This window comes from Natator depressus, chromosome 21 (assembly GCF_965152275.1).
Source record: "Natator depressus isolate rNatDep1 chromosome 21, rNatDep2.hap1, whole genome shotgun sequence".
NCBI classification, from domain to species: domain Eukaryota; kingdom Metazoa; phylum Chordata; order Testudines; family Cheloniidae; genus Natator; species Natator depressus.
Genome location: NC_134254.1, coordinates 11164372 through 11184838, shown reverse-complemented (window position 1 = coordinate 11184838; position 20467 = coordinate 11164372). Strand labels below are relative to the sequence as shown.

Below are 20467 nucleotides of genomic sequence, written 5' to 3'. Positions count from 1 at the left end.
GCTTTTGCCAGGGAAGCTGACAGTGTCCTGGGGGCGCCCTCGAGACAGCCCAGAACCACTCAGTGTGAAGCTGGGGTGGGGACGGCTGCAGGCCTCTAATTCCAGGGAGGGGACCCAGGACTGCCAGAGGGGAGGAGGCAAAATTGCATCCTTTAAAAACAGCAGCAGATCAAAGGAGGTCACCCCTTCCCCTGACCCCCACTTGATTACCAATGGCAGTGTCAAGCCACCACATGAAGTGAGCTGTAGCTCACGAAAGTTTATGCTCAAATAAATTGGTTAGTCTCTAAAGTGCCACAAGTCCTCATGTTCTTTTTGCACACTGTTGTGGTTCATCAGGATATCTTTGCTTCAAAAAACAGGCTGTCAAGTTGCATCATGCCATAGCATTGCATATGCCAGTACAGTTGCATATGCCATTAGGACAGTGTCCCTCTGTAACCTCCCTCCTATTACACAAGGGTACCTTTCTCTTGCTGCAGGCCAGCACTTTTCAACAGTATGCTGTTGTGGCTCAGTGGGGTGTGCCACTGCCCTACATGAGAACAATACCAAAGACATTGCTGAAGAACACTGCTGCTGCGTGACGTGCCACCAGATTGGAAAACACTGAATCCAGTGGCACTTACTACTTGACAAAATACAGCTAACAGTGGGATTAAGGTGGGGACAACGAACATACATTTTATTGTTTTTCCCACTGATTGGCAGGAAGGTGAATACCTCAGTAACCATAAATGTGTACTTCTCACCATGAGGTCTAATGCCACAGACTCTAGGGGTATGTCTACACTGAACTAAAAGACTGGCAGCAGGGTGAGCGGACATGGGCTTGCAGGGCTCTGGCTGCTGTGGGGCTATAAAATTGCAGTGTAGATGTTAGAGCCTGGGCTGGAGTCCAGGATCTAGGACCCACCCTCTTCATGTGGTGTCAGAGCCTAAGTCCACAAGCCTGGGCCAGCTACACGTCTTTTACTGCAGTGTAGACATGCCCTAAATTGCAACTTTATATGTTAGATTTTGTTTGATAGGAATCTTTAATTGTGGGTGAAGCCACTGCCAATTGTAATCTTGGGAACTATTTGTTTAAAAGGCAAACCTGTGGCAAATTGTACAGAACCCCCAGGGCTCCACAAAAGACTCACATCTGGCCACATGCCCCTATCCTGATTCTGCAAAGAGCCAAACACCCTCAACTCCAGCTGAAACCAAAATAAGAGCTTAAAAGCCATGAGATGCCATTGAGATACTGATTGCAGCCAGTCCCCCACTGGGCCATGGTAGGACTGAGCTCTTTTCACTTTCACACTTACGTTACCAGCGTAACAACAAAAGAATCTTACCCCCAGGCACAAACTGGTGTTAAGCAGCGAGCATGGGAGACTTCCCAGAGGTCCTAACTCACCTCCAGAACCACCTTCTAGTGCAAAAGCATCTGCACCCAGCCCACTCGAGTCCAGCAGAGACTCTACAGGCTCAGAACAGACTCATGGGTTGAATCCCCCCGAACCAGGCCAACCCCCTGCCTGTAAACTGGAGCTCATTCCCATCTGTTCAATAATCAGGCACCAGCTCCTAGGAAAGATGCAGAAAAGCGTGCAATAAATAGGCAGCCTATGGTTTGCACGTAAAGGAAATAAAGCCCTCTCTGCTCACAAGTCTATCATGCTGCCACAGCTCCATCCCCATGCTGGGCTGTCCCCGCCCCTACAGTCTGCCTCTCTCAAGATGGCGCCCAGACCACCGCCACGTCTCGCGAGACCATGCTCTATTTATAGCGCTATCTGAGCACCACCCCTTTCTTTCCGCCCGGCGGCGCCCGAGGTATCCGGAGTCGGGGAGCGGCCGGTCCCAAGATGAGGTGCGTGTTGGGCGGGGGGGAGACTCAATCCGGTGCCATCCGCCCCCCAGATGACCCCGGCGGCGGGCCCGGTTCCCGCATTAGGCAGAGGGGGACCCCGGTGCGGCCCTCCCGGGGGAATTGGCTCCGCACGGGGGCTGAGCCGGGGTGCGAGGGGCGGGTCTCTGCTCCCTCCCCGGCCGGCCGGCGGCGGGGCCCCTTGGCCAGGCGGGCTGGGTTCCGCCTGCGCCGGCCTGGCCCGGGCTCAGCGCTGGTCCCGCCAGCCTGGGGGCGGCTCTGTGCAGGTGGATCCCGGGGCAGAGAGCCGGGGCGTCCCCGCGCTGAGCCAGCCGGCCATGGGCTGGGCTGGTCGGATCAAGCGGGGCCGGCTGCTGCAGAGGGAGAGAACAGAGCGGGGGGGGGTCCCCTGTTGTCCAGTCCCAGCTCCTGGCAGGCAGAGGTTTAGGGACACGCGGAGCATGGGCGAGTCCCTGGCCGTCTTGGCTCATAGCTGTTGATCGCCCTGCCCTCCATGAACTTCGCTCGTTCTTTTGTGGACCCGGCTATATTTTACAAACCCTTTATATGCTTGCGCCTAGAATGGGCCCCTCTATGGTGGGGCTCAGGCTTACGGAGGGAGACCCCGTCACTGTGGCTGCTTTTCTGGCTTCAGTGTCTCCGGGGCTGTGGGATGAAATGGGCTGAAAAGAGACATTTTTATTGCATTTAAAAATGGAGTCCCCCTACTGTGAGCGGCCTGAGAGTGACGCTGAAAGGTCGGTGGATCTCACTTACAATTGGCCATGGTTGCTCTTCAGTTATTTTTGCACTTTTCTGGGCCTGCACAGTGAACCTGGGCTTGTCTGTTTCATTTTTATCAGGGCTGCACTGGCCCCAGATGGTTGTATTTGAGTTCACCTCATTACAGGGGAATGATTCATTCCATTCCCCCAGAATGCTGTGGGCTAAACAGCTCCCCTGGTTGGCAGGATTAAAGGTGGTTTTAGATGCTAATGTACCCGCAGTTGCAACCTGTTCAGAGGGATTCATTCAGTTGATCCTTTCAAGTGCCTGACCTGCTCTTTGTGCCTTTCACATCTACAGCAGCAAAGTTTCCCGCGACACCTTGTATGAAGCCGTGAAGGAAGTCCTGCAAGGGACTCAAGTGAAACCACGCAAGTAAGAACTGCTCTGCTGTGGGTTGGGCCCTTCCCCAAATGCCAACTCCATGACTGGAAGTCTCTGGTGAAGAGGGAGGGGAAGGGTTTGTGGCAGAGTGTGTGCTCTGCTAGATGTTACTGCAGCTTTCCCCCATGTTTATTGCTATTCATCTTGTTTTACTGGGGTCTTAAATTCTGACCTGGCCTGTTTCTTTTTCTGTTTTTCAGGTTTACGGAAACTGTGGAGTTGCAGATCAGTCTGAAAAACTATGATCCGCAGAAGGACAAGCGTTTCTCTGGCACAGTCAGGTTCGGCATTTTCTGATCCCACCCAGCCTTCAGCCTGCACCCCACTCCCTCCATGCACTTTGGATGTATGTGTGGTGAGCAGCAATTGACTGCTTGATACAATGGCAGGAGGGTGCAGTGCTGAATTGCCCGGGTAGTTCAGACCCCCCCAGATCTCTACATGGGTGTGGCTGGACGGACCCCTACCCTGGGTCTTAAAACATGAGGGGAGGTGTGGTGAGGCTCCTGTGCTGATCCCACCGACCAGTTGGAGAAGCCAGATTAGAGGCTGGTGGATGAAGAATCGCAGGTGACTGTGGTAAGGTTTCTTTGCTGTGGCTCTGTGCGCTCCCCTCAAGGTGTGAAGTGCTGGCAGTGCATAGTGACAGTATGTGGTGTCCTCTTCCCTTCCTAACAGGCTCAAGTCCACCCCACGCCCCAAATTCTCAGTCTGCGTGCTGGGGGACCAGCAACACTGTGATGAGGCCAAAGCAGTTGAAATCCCTCACATGGACATCGAGGCTCTGAAGAAACTCAACAAGAACAAGAAACTAGTGAAAAAGCTGGGTGAGTAGAATTCTGAAGGGCTAGAGCTGCCAGTATAACCTGTAACACATCTCTGGGTGGGAAGGGGTGTCACAGATAGTTAACACTCCTGCAGTACCAAATGTGACCAGTGTGGAGTTCCCCCAGCAGCCAGACTCCTGCTCACTGCCTTGTTAGGACAACTTGCCCTGTCCCTTTTAGCCAAACTAGAGCTGAAGTATGGTTGTTTGCTTGAGCATCTACTCATATTGTCTGGTCTTCTCTTTTGTGGTATAACTGCATCTACACTAGGTCATTTGGTATAAAATCACATTCCTAACAGATACTGGCAAAAGCCCTAGTGTAGGCCTGGCCTGCCTTGTGACTTAGTTCAAGAATCTCTGAAGAGTCTGTAAATACACAAGGAGCCTTGGGTGTGAACACTTTAGTTAGTTGCTCTTAGAGAAACTTGCAAACTGCTGTTAGTTGAGGAGGAAATCAAACCCAGAATTAAAATGAGGATAAAATGGCAATCACCCATGCATTACATTTTCCCCTCCATAGCTAAGAAGTATGATGCCTTCCTGGCTTCAGAGTCTCTCATCAAACAGATTCCTCGTATCCTGGGTCCAGGTCTGAACAAAGCTGGCAAGTTCCCCTCCCTCCTCACCCACAATGAGAACATGGTGGCCAAGATTGACGAGGTCAAGTCTACCATCAAATTTCAAATGAAGAAGGTAAAAAAAAAGAAAAGTAAACGCCAACCTCAGAAGTCAGTTATGTGGCCTGTGGGGGGTGGGATTTAATGAAGCAACTGGCTGCCTGCCAGGGTATGTGGATTTCTACACTCAGGGCTGAACTGCAGGTATCCGTCAGCTTCTTTCTTAAGATAATGATAAAGCCACTGATCAGTATCCAGTCAGTCACCTTCTGTGCATTTAGGGAACAAAACTAGAGCATTCAGCTCCTGAGGGGAGAATGTAACTTGTCAGTAGTTGACCTTCTCTTTTCTCCCCAAAAAAAAACACAACTGGAGGAGAGCCTGATATTGCAGAATGCTGGGGGGCCCTAAATGTTCACTGAAGTGGGTGGGAGTTGAGGGCGTTTGGCATCTTGAAGGAAGAGATGTGCGCCCTGTGTGATAAGCTCCTGACACTGCAGGGATGTGGTTCAGTTTCAGTTAGCCAGGAATTAGAACAGGCTTGTACCATACAAGTCAGTGCTTTTGTAGTTGTGTAAGCTTCGGGCATGAGGCTGTGTAAGGGAATTTCACAGCAGCTACAGTGCAGAATTTTGACTTTCTAGAGTCTTGCCATGTCTTGACTTTGAAGAAAAGTCACTATAGGGAGCAGAATCATATTTTAGATCAAAGCAGCTCTAATTCAAATGCATATTCATCATCTGTTGGGTACCGTGATGGTGTAAACCTGACTCATTAATTCAGTTAGCAAGTCTGGTTCTAAGGCTTAAGCACACATTTAACTACTCTGCTAAATCAGCTCCAGCCTATCTGAAGAGAACTATTCCTGATCAACCTTAACAGGGCACCTGCTTTAAAACAGTTTGAAAGGAAATTAAGTCACGGTTTTTATAAGTCCTTTTTTCTTCAGTCTGTAGTTTGGCTATATGCTTCAGCTCAGCAAACTTGGCATCAGGGACTTGGCCTTGGGTGCATGTTCTTTATTCGGTCACTAGAAAGACTTGTTTCGGTGGTTAGGGGTAAAAAGCACGTTAGCTCTGTATTTTACAATATGAAAAATTTAAGCAGTTGGTATGGGGGGTTGTGCTAATCTGTGCAGCATGGGTTAATGCTGGGCAGTATTTGTAGAGGCCATGGTGTATGAGACTGTTAATAAATCAGGCCCTTGATTAGGAGTTAGACTTGGGTTCTGTTCCTTGGTGTGCTGTTGGTTCTGTATGCCTGAGATTAGCCTCATTTTACAGATAGGGAATGATATTTACTGTCTTTGTAGAGCATTTCGAACAGAGGATGAAACCACAGCGATGTACGTTGTCAGATTTTCAACAAAGCTTGCAGTGAGATGTTAATGTGTGTGGAAGCCAGTTGTCAAACTTAACATGAGCTCTTTAGCCTTCTAGCTAAAAGGATCCTGGAAGAGTAGGTTTTGAGCTGTTAATCATTCAGCTCTAGAATATATGAATTTACAGATCTTGTATTTACTGGGTCCATAGCTTTTTAAAATGGTTGGAATGTATACAGCAGCATTTACAGGCCACAGAAAGACAGGAGAAATTTTAAACCACATACATTTGATTTATCCCTTTAAAAAAAAAAATAAAAAATTGGGACTGAAACCCAGCCCAAGAGAAATTCCAAAGATAAGTCAGGCCCTTAATGTTAATTGCCTGCAAAAAGTCTTTGGTGGCTGTAGGTTTCAGCTAGTTCAGGGTGGTCTGTAAAGTGACGATAGTTAGACTTGAACTCTGCTGGTTAAGTTTTGATCCTGCTGTCCTTGTTTAATACATGTTCCTTTCCAGTCAAGGCAGTTCCCTGCAAAGTCTACACCCTTAGTTTAATGACACTGCTTTCTATGTTGCCAGGTGCTCTGTCTGGCTGTGGCTGTTGGCCATGTGAAAATGACAGAGGATGAGCTAGTCTACAACATTCACCTGGCCATCAATTTCCTGGTGTCCTTGCTGAAGAAGAACTGGCAGAATGTGCGTGCATTGTACATCAAAAGCACCATGGGCAAGCCACAGCGCCTCTACTAAACTGGCAGTAATAAATGGTTCTAGACTACCCAGTTGCTGTCTCTTATCTGCTGAGTTGGGTGGGAAACTTGATTAGTTTGTCTTTTACTGAGAGACCCACAAACAAGGGAGAATTAGCATATTTTCACTTTAAAACTTATGATGGGGGTACAGGTAACATTAAACTATTTAAACTTTTTTTTAAAATGGTCACTAGATTTCAGACTACCCTTTAATGGATATATAGATGCAACAGGTTAATAGTCCCTTTAGAATGAAAAGGGGCCCAGGAGCAGCCACCTCGCCAACACCTGGGACAGACAAAAGCGTAAATGCAGAAAACATCTTCTCATGTCTATCCACAGAACAGCTACACTTGGTGCAGTGGTGGGGGAAGTGTTTACATCTAATCCTAGAAGTTCTGGAGGTCCTGTGCACAAGTGCCATTAAACCTTCCCTGGGGGGGGGGGGGGGGGATTTCAAATGAAGGGGAAGCAGGCCCTGCCTGGACCCAGACTCCCTAATGAGTACCTTCCTTTGAGGGTCTGGCCTGTCTTTTCCATAGTCAGTTCTGCCCTGCTGCTGGGTTCCACAGTTCCAGCTTTTTCACCCAGCTCTCCTTCAGCAACAGCATAACCTTCCTGAAAGGAACTCTACCCCTGCCCTGAGCTGGGCCTGATTTATATAGGCCCCAAATTCCTCCCAGCAGCCTCTGCATTAATGGTTAATTAGAGCCAGCTGGACCCCACCCTCTTGTTCTAACTTCCTGGGCATGGCCACTATTTACAGCTGCTGCTTGGAAGACTGACTCTTTCCTACCCTGTGATGGTTTACACTGTCACAGCTGGTCATCCCTAATACTAGGGCTCTGAGGATAGTGAGGGAGGATCAGCAATGGGAAATGAGATGGGGGCTGAGGACTGAGTGATAGGAAATGTAGGATGAGAAGAAGGTGATAGGAGCTAGGTGCAATAAGCAGCAGTGGGATGGGGTAGTGCAGTGCTTGAGGATTAAGAATGGAAACCAGGTTTGGGTATTGGAAGGGATTAAGAATTGGAGTGGATGAGGTTAGAGCACCAACCTGAGCTTCCCCATTCACCTACCACTCACCACCACCTCATGGGCAGCAGAGAACTCCCAGCTGCTATGGAAGCAGAGACAGACAAAAACTCAGCCTAGAAGAATCTGTGCTAGCATTGGGGATGGGACTCCTCATGGTGTAAAGTTACTTCAGGGGTGTTTGCAGTATTGGTGCTTTAGGATGACATCCATGAGATTGCAGTGCTTTTGAAATTTCTCTAATCTCTGAAAGAAAACAATCTCAGGTCCCACTTTTAGAAATCTTCAAAATAAGCAGAACCAATTTCTAAAAGATCAACACCAAGAAATTCAATTTAATAATTAAAAAGACAATACAAAATGCAAACATTTCTTTTTACAAAGTTCAGATACAATTTTTTGAATCAAGTGCAAATAACTTTATGAACTATGTCTTTTTCATCACTTAATCATTTTGTGGGAGATGCTAAATTGTGGCCCACTGCAAAAGGCAGATATAAATATTCCAATTTATTTTTTTAAACCAACCCTTTGTTTACTACACTGAAACATTCACTACATCAAAAAGTGGGTGATGGAGTTTTCAGGCTTTCAAACCTTTTCTATTTTCTTGCCTTGGGGCAGGGGCAGGTTTAGCACAAGGAACTGAAGCAGGGTTTGATGGTGTACAGAACATCTGGTAAGCTCTTCCTCATAGTCCCCAAAAGGGTTGTCTGAAGGAAACACCAGTCAGTGGCATGTTCTACAAATGAGGCCATTAAAAGTATTTTTCTGTCCATTCTAATAGCTGGCTGCATAATACAGTTCAATACATTTACTGACTAGGGGAAATCTTAAGTGACTAGTTAACACAGGACTCTAGATTATGGAGGAAATAATTATTTACCTGTGGTAGTAAGTCACAGCTATATGTCTGAAGCTGCAATTCATTCAAGGGAGTAGTGCCCTTGTCTACAAATGCTTACTACTGGCATGTAGCTTATCAGTGACCAGACCAAAGGAAGCCATTGAGGGCTACTTACTAAGCACATTACCATGGTTTTTGCAGGATCAGGGCTGTCAATGTGAGCGGGACTGATGTCAAAGGCCTGTTCGTGGCACTAAGGCTGCAATATCAGGCCCGTAGATTATGCAAACAAAAAATTTATTGAAAGGCCAAGAATTTCCAAAGGGCCTGGAGACTGAGGGCTCAACTTCTGTCACCTTGAGGCCTGATTTCCAGAGGGAGGTGCACAGCACTGTGTGAAAATCAGGGCACTTTTAAGGCATCCCACGAGTCACCCAAGGTCACACGTCACTCTTGAAAATCTCATCCAATGAGCCTAAATAACCTGTTCCCCCGCTGCTGTTGCCATGTTTCCCTTCAGAGGGGCCGTGAAGCCAGAGCAATGGGTTTCACAGTGGTTATAACCTGTAGCATTGTGGTGGTTAGGTTCAGAATGCAGCAGTCTCATTTTGAAATGCAAGATGCTCCATGGTTTTAAATAGCACTAGACACACTTCCATGTCCAGCAGGTTCAGGGATGTTTTTTAATTAAACCATACCTGAAATTTGGCCTTTAGACTTGATCATGTCCCTTTACACCCCTACACTGCTGCATGCATTCTGAACCCCAAAAATAGACCCTTGTGCCTTTTCCACTGGGGAGTCTGCTGCAGATACCATGGAAGTGGCAGGCATCTCAGCCCACAGGTGTCCAACTTCTGAGAAGACCCAGCAGCGGGGGGCAAATACACAGATGGCATGAAAAAGCACAACCGCTCACGAGAGATGCAATCGGGATGAAGGGGATAGAATTAAGCAACGCTCGGCCAGTGCTCATCCGATTGGTGGGACGAGACGACGAATTCCTGGGGACAGCAGTAGAACAAAGCTGCAGAGACAGACGTTGGGGGGGGGGGGGGGGGGAGAAAATATGGGACATCAGCTGCTATCTGCTCAAGAGATACCCTAGCTCCCTGTCCCTTCTATCTGCTAACAGCCACGAGAGTGTATTGTGTAATAAATAATCAAATGGTAGTGGTGCCTCCGATGGGCTGTGTGTTTTCCGTACGTTCAAGAAGGAACGGTCCCTGCCCTGAGTTGCTCATAGTCAAAGGACACAAGGAGACAGTGACTGCGGGATGTGGAGCAACAAATAGGAAACCTGTATACAAGTCAACTGGATTCACCACACGGCAGAAGTGGGTCTTTAAAGAGAGACGTAAATTTGGACAGGATGTGGTCACTGAGATTGCACCAGGCATACGGGACTGCCCGGAAGAAGGCACAAAGGCTAGAGGCTGACAACTGGGCAGCCATGGGAGGGAATAGTGGTGGAGTGGGGGCCGGGGGTGACACGAAGCCAGACAAGGGAGGATAAAAAGGAAGAGGCAGAGTTAGATAGCACCTCGGACAAAGAGGTGATATGATTGTGGATGGAGATCCAGCAAACTGGTGCGATCTGCATGGAAGAGTTGTTAAGTGGCTGCATTTTGCACAGTGGTGTGCGTGGACACGGGAGGCCATAGGAAGAGTCTCATGAGGGCCTGACAGATCTGGCTGCGGAGATAGCAGGTAAAGAACAGGTCTGAGGTTAACAAGGAAGGAGTGGCAGGATTTGGAAATGGCCTGCGTGCCTGGGGCAAGGGAGAGTGAGGAGCCAGATATCATCTCAAGGTTGCTGTCAATGGGGACCAAGAGAAGGAATGGGAGAGAAGTTTTGGCTACATTCAGTTCTAGCTGATGAGATATCAGAGGAGATGTGGGGCTATGGCGGACGTGGAGATTGGCAAGACATCGACAGAGAGGTGATACTTGCAGCCATTAAAGGCCAGTCAAGATCAAAGGGAGAAGCAGGAGCTCAGCTGGCCTAAGGTGTCTCTCACTGGGCTCCCAAAGGGAGGCTCCCAAGGTCAGTAGCCACTTTTGAAAACGCTGGCTCAAATATTAGTGTTTTTCAGGGAGGCAACTGCTGGACTTGGCCCCGGGAAGCTCTGTGATTGCACATGGAAGGGGAGCTGGCCACAAGACAACCTCCCTAGTGAGATGTGGCCCGCACTGTGACTAAGTTTGAGAACCCCTGCAGGAGGCAACAGATTTTCAAAAAAACCTAAGGGATTTAGAAGCACATTTTATCAGATGTCAATGGGACTTGTGCATCTCCCCCATAGACATGGTGATTTTTCAAGGTTGAATTAACTAAGGGACTGATGGAGCTTTGGCCATTAGATTCCCCAAGCGGTTTAATACCGCAATGTCCCAGCAAACTGGGCAGTCATGGAACATGTTCGGGCGGACCCTGAATTTCTCTGCACCTCATTCGGCGATTCCTAGTTCACACGGAACTCCCACAAAAGTCAATGGGAATTCTGCCTCAATAGCCAGCCCTGCTTCTTCCAACTCTTCAGAAAATGGAAACAGATTAGCTGGTTTCTTCATGAAAATATAAACAAGCACTTGGATAAAGCAGGCAACATCTAAGGCCGGTGAGATCAGCACCAGGGGCTGCTTACAAACCAAACTGAAGTTCACAGCAGGCTGAGACACAGGAGCCAATAAGCATGAAGGGAATCTCCACTGGAATAAACTAGCTTCCGCGTCTTATATTTCGTCACTGTTCTCTACTGGACAGAATCTGCTCCGTTCCAGCATTGCGATCTATGTCTGGAGCCTCGTTCTTCCCCCCATGCTGTTTTTATGTAACTCCCATTAACTTCAGTGGAGTAACTCCTAATTTACACTGGGGTGAACGAGACGAGAATCAGGCTGTTCATGCCTGGAGACCTACTGACGACAAGATAAGCCTCCGTACTACTGCAGCTAATGGAGAGGATCTGTTAGACCGAATGACAGAAGTCTGAGAGCCTTCTGAGTAGCATTCTGGGTTCTAGAATTCATGCTGCAGAGCGAAGGAGTATAACCGGCAACCAAGTGTAAACTGGTAACTGCATCCAATAGCAGAGACCTAGCACAAACTGACCACACTGGAGACACTTGTGGATGGGAAAAGAGCTTGTGCTTTCCAGTCGTCAGGGAAAGATTCAACTGATTATGGGGGAGGAGGGAATAAAAGCTTCACTGGTAAAAGGAACATCAAGTGGATTTGCCTTATTAGGGACCAATATCAGAAGAAAAGCTTCCAAAGTCTGAAAACGTCATCACGTTGATTGAAGCCTTGGTTTGTTTTTGTTTTGTTGTTACAAACACACATTCTCATTTCTCAGGCAGGTATAAATATTGTAGTTTCTAGTAGAAAAAACTTCCCTCTAAATAATATAAAGAAGACTCAAATGATTGCACTTAATACATATGAAAAAGGTAGAAAGGACGATATCCTAGTGCACAAACATTTACTCCTGCTCTTCACATCGCTTGCTTTTCTGTCGACGAGTTACTCTTTGGCAGAGCTTGTAAGAGAGTCTGGTCTCTTGGCACAAGTGTCCATGGGGGAAAAAAATGAATCCATCTGAAAGGCTTCTCGTTCATTACCTTTTTTCTCCCATTCATCCAGACGTTCTACAAGACCGTGGCTTGGCCATGCTTTCTTCAAATGCAGAGAGACCAACCCAGCTCCCTGGAGAGATGCAGATCTCCCACCGACTGGAACTGCCATTTGCCGTGATGCTTTTCAGCTTTGTCTTTTTTTTTTTTTTTTTAAGTATTCTTTTTTTTTAAAAAAAAAAGTATATTTTTTTCCCGATCCCCCCTGCAAAGCTGTGTTGATATATATATATTTTTAAACCACAACACTGCGATAAATAATAAGGCATTACCTTCCACATTCAGGGCTTCCTCTGCGCTCAGTTCTTTGAGAAACAACCTGTTCTGGCTGCAGCAGCTTTCCTTTGCTTTGGCAGCTGGAGAAAGGCCCACGGCAGGAACAAAAATACCAACCTATATCCCAGGAGTGCAGGCGACTGTAGGTGTGTTTATGGCGCCTAGGAACGGAGACAGATTTGGACGCAGATGTGTAGTAATCAAGGGCCACAAAGGCAACCAGAGTGACTACACTTAAGTTACATAAAACAGAGCAGGTCGCAGCTGCCTCTGCGTGTAGAGGCCATTTGGGCTGAGACGGAGCATCACCCTCCGGGACTGGTAATTGTTATGGGCTGCACACTCCGTAGGAAAAGAACAGAGCATGGGATGCCTTGAGATTACAGACCGCCCCTGCTGGAGACAAAGTCAGCGCTGAGATGAGTTTGAAGAAAGCCAAGGAGAAATTGTTTAGAGTCATCTGCATAGTGAGAGACGGGGATTCTGTTTGTTTAAAAAGCTGTTGAGAAAAAAAAACCCAAAAACCATCAAATAAGAGCAAAAGAAAGTTTCCTTGACTGCAGGGTGGCCCATGAGGCAGGTGGAAATGCCTGGGGGCTATTTGTAAGGCCTGAGGAAGCTGGAGACTTTGGAGCGGAGGAGTTTGATGAAAGAGCGCGGTAACATCTCCTTGTGTTTCTCCGTGTACTTGAAGTAGTTCTGTGGATGAGCCAGCACGTCGAAGAAAGCCTTCATCAGCTTCTTGTCCTTCGAGGGAAACAAACGGAATAGTCACATCACCTCCAGGAAAAAGCTGGTACCCACAATTAAAGCATAATGGATGTGGTCTGACTGATGGTCGGTCTAAAAGATCATACTTTGTGTTCTTATTGCATGGATCCAATGAGCTCAAACGTTTTAATTTACAGATGGGGAAACTGAGGAACAAAGCATCTAAAAGCCTTGCCACAAGGGCACAGAGGGGTGCCCTATCCATGGCAGGGCTGAGAATGGAACCCAGATCTCCTGACTTGGAGTCCCTTGCTCTAGCTACTAGACAAGGCTGCCTCAGTCAATTTTGACTAGACATGAAGAATGTGAGCAAGAGGCTCCATAGTAAAACAACAAGCAACAGAGAGAGTCAAGGAGTGTATGCGGGAGAACTAGACCAGCTGCTGGACACGCGATGCGTTACAGGACCACGAGACAAGCCACGAGACTTCAGTAGATGAATTCTAATCCTCAGCTCCTTATTGTGGCTCCCAGGACACACCTGTGAATCCTGGGAGTGTGTTAAGGACGTCAGGACAGGGGCAGCACTAGGAGAAGTACCCATTGTACAGTTAGGTAACACAAAGGGGAAGTGACTCGCCTGGAAAGCTGGGAACAGAACCCAGGAGTCCTGATTCCCAGTCCCACTCACGGATGGTCTCACCTTTAATATTTCCTGATGGTTTTCGGAGGCGTACAGCCTGCCATCCCGGACAATATCCTCCACCAGCTGTTCATAATCCTCTGCAAAGCCAAGCAAGAAAGGCAGTCAGGGGGAAAGCAGGTGGCAGGAGTGCTTGGCTAATTCAGCGACAGGATGCTATTGTAAGGATGGAATTCTGGGCTCCAGAAAACAGCGAAATTGTACTCTGCCATGAGCCAAAAAGCTTCACTCCACACCTTATTGTTTGGAGTGGCGCTCCAAAAGCTGGGGTGGCTCCCCCCTGTCCATGCAGAACACCAATCACATGTACTCAGGTGTTTCAAGAAACTAATAGATCAGGCAAGACACTTTACACTTGGGTAAGTTTAGAATGCCCCAGACAGGTGCATGGCAGTATTGAGGAAACTTAGGAAGCAGGAGATTAGGTCATGAGGTCAACCTGAGGGCCAGGGACTAGCCTCTGAACTGAGCACAGGGCAGAAGCAGGAGGGTGGAGTGCAGGTGAGGCAGTTAATCATCCAGCAAGGTACAAAACCATCTGGGAGAGAAGAGGGAAAGCCCACCCGGATTGGGAGAGTAGGGGCAGATTTACTTGGCACTTTACAAATATTTATAGTATTAAAAATGATCATCTGCTCACTGGTCACTTCTTAAGTCTCATTTCTAACCCCTGAGTTCCTTTCACTGTGTCTCAACAAGGACTGTACACGGGTAGCAAACTTCCTGAGGTGTGTACCGTATTCCGTTATAAGCTGGCTTGGTAGCTCTGTCTATTAAGATCGCCTGAGACTTCCCATTGTAAGACCCTGTTTTCAATTGCTGATAACTTTGCCATGCTAACCATTTGGACTGAAATTTCCCATGCCAGGTGTCTGTCTCAGGCTGAATTGTTTTGGGAATTTTTTTTAGCCCAAACGGTTCAGCCACATGTAAGAACAAAGTTAGGGAAAATATATGGTTTTGCCCATTTAGAAAAATTCTGGCAACCTTTTCTTTGAAAAGCCCTAGTGTCCTCGTGCTTTGGAGCAGGGACTTGAAATTCGGCAGGAGGGTGGCGCTGTCACCTTTCGTCATCCCAAATTTGGCCAAATGACACCTGGCAGCTTGCACATGCTTCGGACAGACTTCTTCGTTTTTAGCAGCTGAAGTCCCCAAAGATCCCGTGCACACCGAGCATGCTCCTGCCTGGGGCTGAGCGCGACTTGCCCTGCAATGCCCCTCTGGGCTGCTGCAGACTGTGCCGGGGCCGGGGGCCTGAATGGAGAGGAGGGAGACGGTCTCTTCTGAGCTTTCAATGACCCCCTGCTGGTGGATTCGCTCGGGTACTTGTGGAAAAAAATCTTAGACGATCATGTCATTAAAGACTGTATCGTAATGCACAGGCACAAGGGGCCGGGTTAAGGTTGTGCACACACAAGCTTAATTCTGGCATTTCCTAACTTGTGAGTGCTTGACTTTGCAACCTTAACATTGTCCTTTTGTGTGTGTAATATCATTCAAATCGCTTTACAATGCTCAGTTCGAGATTTCCGAGACCACATGTTAGCACTGGCAATAAAACCCAGGCGTCTCAGTCCCGCGTGATGAGCACTTACACTGCAGTCCCACCCCTGCTCTTGCTATGCCCTTATACATACTCCCCCACTTACCGTCGTAGGTGACGTAGGGGATCTGGAAGCCCCTGGCGCCGTTGGCCTCGCTGGTTTTGAAGTTGATCCACAGCTTGCGGGACCTGGCGGTGAAGGCTATGGGCCTCTCATACGTCTGGCACGTCTCATAGGTCGTGATGGAGGAGGGGGAGGCTGCGGAGGGGGACAGGAAAGGACCAGGTGTTGCCTGGAATCATTCAGCCACACAAACACCCAGGTCCAGACATCTTTTGGTTTGTTTCAATATTGCGGGCGGGGGTCTCCTTGCTGAAGGGCCACATTATGAATACACAGGAGCTGACTGTATGGCTCCGGTTCTACTCCTTACTCTGGAGGCCACCTTCCTCCTCCACCATTCAGTATGGGTACTGAGGCACCAGCGTGCAACGCTTTCAGAGGTGGGCGCAGACTGTGGATGGCCAGCGTCGGTCAGCCGGGGGCCCGATGTTCAGAGGTGCTGAGCACCTCGGAGTTCAATTAACTCCACGGCCACCTTCGCAAACACGGAGCTGGGGCCCCTTGGCCCGACGGGACTGCGTGATGAGATTCGGACGTGGCGTCAGCACCAGGTGATGCACCATAACAGCGTCATGTGGAAACACCACGCCTGGGGACTAGGTTGGCAAAGCCCCAGGAACTGCTTCCGGGCCTCAAAGCACCCCAGGGACTGTACCCGCAGGGCACAGAATGGCTTCGCCGTAACCAGGGCAACACCTGGGAAGACATCTGGATGGAGAGGCAGCCCAGCCACCTCGGGAGTTGAACGGCAGCGAGGAATCTGCAGGCTGGTTTCATCTCCTTGCCTGAGGCCAGGGGCCGTGAGCAATGCACAACCAGGAACCTTTACTGATGGGCATGCACCCAGCTCTGCAGTGGGGTTTAACAGGGAAGCCAGCCCCAGGTAGTGAGGTATGTGGGGTGGATCCACTCACTACAAACCCCACTCCCCATAGTAGTTACCCATGCACAGCCCAAGGATGCAGGCTTCCCCTTTAGGCTGAGTGCACCAAACTCGTCCTACCTGGGATCAAGCCAGAGGTGAAGGCAGCTCTTTAGGGATGCATCGAGTTCACCTGTGGTGCTGTCACCCTCTCCTCCACACACGCCTGCTCCATCACTTACTGGGCTCCGCTGCTCCCAGAGGTGTCCGCAGACCAGACAGCCTGGGAGGTGGGGGAGAGGGGCTCTCGCGGGATTACCTAGCACCCCCATTGCCCAGCATGGCCACGCCACAGCAATCGGTTACCTACAGTTTTTCCGCATGACCAAGACGTCCCCGCACTCGTCCTCGGACGGCAGGAAGATCTCCGGGACTACGATGAGGATCTTGCGCTTTGGGGGGGGGTTGATGTTCCAGGTGCACTCAATGTTGGCGGGGTAGTTCCCAGGGTAGTTGGGAGACTCGATGTAGCCAGTGTACTCGCCCAGCTCCCCTCCGCACTGGCGGTCTGCAAGGCAACAAGGACCAGTGGTCACTGGGAATTAGTTCTCTGACATGGGGGCACTAGGCAATGATCAGTGGGCAGAAGAATTGGATCAGGCTATCCTAATCCTGTATTCAGCGGGCTATCTGTGCCTGCGGACGCACCTGTGCTCACATATATTCATGTGTGCATATGCACAAGCATGTGGGTCAGCATGCAGAGCTGCCCAGGCACTGACTGGTGGCACGCGTGCAGGGGGCATACATGAAAGGGTGTGTGTGTGTATGTGTGTGGACATATGTACGCATAGCCGGATGCAGCTGTCTGTGCTCATGATTGGGGGTGCATAAAGGGAAACACCAAGAGGAGGTGGCCTTCTGCCAGGGCCAGGACTCCGACAGGGCCCTCTGGATGGACATCATGCTAACAGAAACACAGCGACTGGCAGAGATTGGGTTGCACACGCGACGTATGGACACAGCACCCGAGCTGCTTGAAGAGCGTACTTTTACACTGGGACACGGACGTGGAGCCGTCGAAGTCCGTGGTGGTGTTGCCGGGGCAGGTGATGCAGTAATTCTGGCGGAAGTCTGGCTGGTAGGTGCCCACGGCACAGCGGATGCAGCGGTGGACGCTGGTATTGTAGTAATGACCCGGGGAGCACTGAACTGTGGCGAGAGGGGAGAGGAAAATGTACTGACAGGGATCAGGCAAGGAGGCGTCAGCTCACTGAGTCGCTCCCAGCTGTCGAGGAGCCACAGCTCTTGTAGCTCAGCCAATCAGACATTTTATTAAGCAAACGTGAGTGATCAGAGCAGCCGGCTCCTGGTTCCCACTCCCAGCTCTGCTACTCCTTGGGGAGAGGTGAGTATTTTCCCCGCTTTACAACTGGGGAAACCTGGCCACAGAGAAGTTAGGTGACTTGCCCAGGATCAAGCAGCAAGTCAGTGGCAGAGCTGGGAGTAGAACCCAGGGGTTCCGATTCACAGCTCCCACTCACACTCCCTGGAAGCTCTGTGCAAGGAGACTTTTTTTTTTTTCTTTCTTTCTTTTTTTTTAAAGTGACACAGGTATTCCCATGTTTCAGAGTAGCAGCCGTGTTAGTCTGTATTCGCAAAAAGAAAAGGAGGACTTGTGGCACCTTAGAGACTAACAAATTTATTTGAGCATAAGCTTTCGTGAGCTACAGCTCACTTCATCAGATGCATTCCCATTCAAGGCTCTTTTAAAGTGTTCATTTAGGCTGCCAGGACCTTCCTGTTTAGAATGGTTATTCTCTCTCTCCCTCACTGGGACAGCCACATGCCGAACTCTAGATTTTGCATTAACTTCAACGATCCCCCCTTTAATAAGAGGAGAAATTGCATCCACATCATCACTGCACAGCTAACTGCAAAACTCGGCAGACCAGATTTTCTTGTAATAAAGCTTAGCCTAAAAATAAGCACCCAATTATTACATTGTTATTATTAAACCTAATAAACACAGTAAAGGCCCAAGACCCCACACAGCGTTGTAACAGCAACATGGCGGTGTTGGGAGTCCCTTACTGGACTGCTGGAGTGCTCCTTTGTAAGAGTATTTCTGGGGTACTAAATGCATCGGTGCAGTGTGAGAACAGCCCTGCAAACACGCCACCAATTCTCGTTCACTTTGGCACCGTTATTTAAAGGGTGGGCAGGCGGATTTTGTGCCTGGGCTGGTGGATTCGTACAGCCATTGTGCAAGGCGGCTCGACAAGCACGTAGCTTCTCAAGGAGATTGCAGTCTAACAGGAGAGCGGGGAAAATGGAATAGGGTGGGTGAGCGGATACCGCTGGGAGGGTGGAGGGGTAGATTGAAGCCAAGAGTCTTGGTGAAGGATGGATGTTCAGGGCAAAAGGGAGCAGCGGAGCAAGGGTGGGATTTGTCCCCCCGCAAGCACTTTGCAAAATGAAAGCTTCCCACCTCGCCACCTGCGTCGTTGTTGTGACAGGGCCTGGGGAGCTGAAGAAGCAGAGGGTGGGTTTGGGGGATGTAGCCATAATGAAGCAGGCTCAGTCCTGGGAACTCAGCCCCCCAACACCCCCTGGAGCTGCCCTGCTGCTCTGATCTCCCATGGCTCTTCCCCTCCCAGCTGCTGATGGAGCTGCTGGCTTGGACGTACCTTTGGTATCGCAGTCCTGGAAGGAGAAGGCTCCCTCGTGTTTGGTGGTCAGCCCCCCACCACAAGGGAAGCACAGAGCTCGCCCAGCTTCGGGCTGGTAGGCGCCCCGGGGACACGGCTGGCAGGGTATGAAGCCATCCACTGAGTGATGGCCGGGGGGACACTGACCTAAGGCCCATTTGGAAATCAAAGAGAGATGTGGGTCAGTTGTGCAGTAACACAGCCTCCTTGTGCCCTGAGCTCCACACTGCTTGTCACCGGTGCTGAACCCCAGACAGGGGGAGCCACAGACAGCTCTGGCTCCTCCTCAGATCCGTGGGGCAGCCCCACTGGTTGCAAGCACCTTGCAGCAGCCTGGAAATTACCACCTTGTTGCCACTGTTGCTGTGGGACCCCCTGGTGACAGCTGCAGGTGGATCAGAACCAGAACCGTTCAGCCAGATCTTTACTATTTATTGCAGCAGCCCCTAGGAGCCCCAGTCGTGGGTCTGGACCCCATTGTGCTACGTAGTATACAACAGGACAAAGAGATGGTCTCTGTCCCCTTCTCCCCTGAACTTTGGGGACTCTGATAAAATGGACTGGATCCAATTCCCCCATGGTTCTGCTCTTACAACACCTCACCCCCTTTGGCTCATGACTGGGATGCATCGAAGTTTACCCTGCAGTAAGAACAGCCAAAAGCGGCAGCCCCCTGCAGTCAAGCCGCCATGCCTGCATCCTAACTAGGCGCTTGTGCTTCCCTCTCGTGTCTCTATCCCGTCCTGTTCCGAATGGAGAGTCCAAGGGCCTGTCTGCGGCCAGGCAATGCAGTGAGTGGTGGTGTGGAACCCTTTGAGCTGTTTAATGCCTGATGCTCGGGCCTTGAACAAGCTGGGGATGAGGTCTACAATGGTTTCTCTGCAGCACAGAATGGAAGCCGCACGCATCACACTGCACTGGTTCTGCTGGTGCTCCTAACCCCATCCCACATCGCCGAGCCCACACAAAGACCCTTGCCGGGCCCTATGGAAGAGGTGATCAAGAGCGCCAGAACGCCACAGCTGTAAGGTGCCTCTTGGTTCCCTCCGAGGTCACAAACAGCAACCGATCAACCCCGCACCGTACCTGCACAGGTGGTTATGTTTGTTGCTCCAGCAGGGCCATACGCATCGCTTCCAGGGCACAGGTCACAGGAGAGCTGGCCTTCTTTCTCCTGGTACGTCCCTGGGGGGCAAGGGACACACTGCTCCAGCTGACCGTGGTAATACGTTCCCTGCAGGCAGCTAACTAAGAGAGAGGCAGAGCCGTTAGGGACACATGTAGCGAGAACCCCCACCAAGCTATCCCCAATATGCCTTATTCTGGCTGCAGGTGAGAGGCCCTCGGGGTTCCCAGCTCCTAATATTGACAAGTCAGTACCTCTAAAGGGAGAACACATGGTAACTTCCCCTACTGGCCGTCAGCACGTGGAGCACTGGTGCTTGGGAATTGTAGTTCGGCACTAGGGAC

General features: G+C 49.7%; 2 protein-coding genes across 4 annotated transcripts in view; one reads left to right on the top strand and one right to left on the bottom strand.

Annotated features, from left to right (window-relative positions):
* The first annotated feature begins 1780 nt into the window (after positions 1–1780).
* On the top strand, positions 1781–6574 carry LOC141975800 (large ribosomal subunit protein uL1). Its single transcript, XM_074936462.1, has 6 exons — positions 1781–1861; positions 2945–3019; positions 3229–3309; positions 3707–3855; positions 4378–4550; positions 6376–6574. The coding sequence occupies exons 1-6, from the start codon at positions 1857–1859 to the stop codon at positions 6544–6546; spliced, it is 654 nt and encodes a 217-aa protein (XP_074792563.1). The 5' UTR covers positions 1781–1856; the 3' UTR covers positions 6547–6574.
* A 2927-nt stretch (positions 6575–9501) lies between these two features.
* The window catches only part of SCUBE3 (signal peptide, CUB domain and EGF like domain containing 3), a 96545-nt gene continuing 85579 nt past the window's right edge, over positions 9502–20467 (bottom strand). For all 3 annotated transcript variants that reach the window (XM_074936103.1, XM_074936101.1, XM_074936102.1), the window contains 7 exons: positions 20084–20245; positions 18977–19144; positions 17337–17498; positions 16657–16854; positions 15407–15559; positions 13758–13837; positions 9502–13090 (listed from right to left, as the gene is read on the bottom strand). In XM_074936103.1, the coding sequence (XP_074792204.1) occupies positions 12941–13090; positions 13758–13837; positions 15407–15559; positions 16657–16854; positions 17337–17498; positions 18977–19144; positions 20084–20245 (1073 nt within the window). In that variant the 3' untranslated portion in view covers positions 9502–12940. The remainder of the gene's footprint in view (positions 13091–13757; positions 13838–15406; positions 15560–16656; positions 16855–17336; positions 17499–18976; positions 19145–20083; positions 20246–20467) is intronic.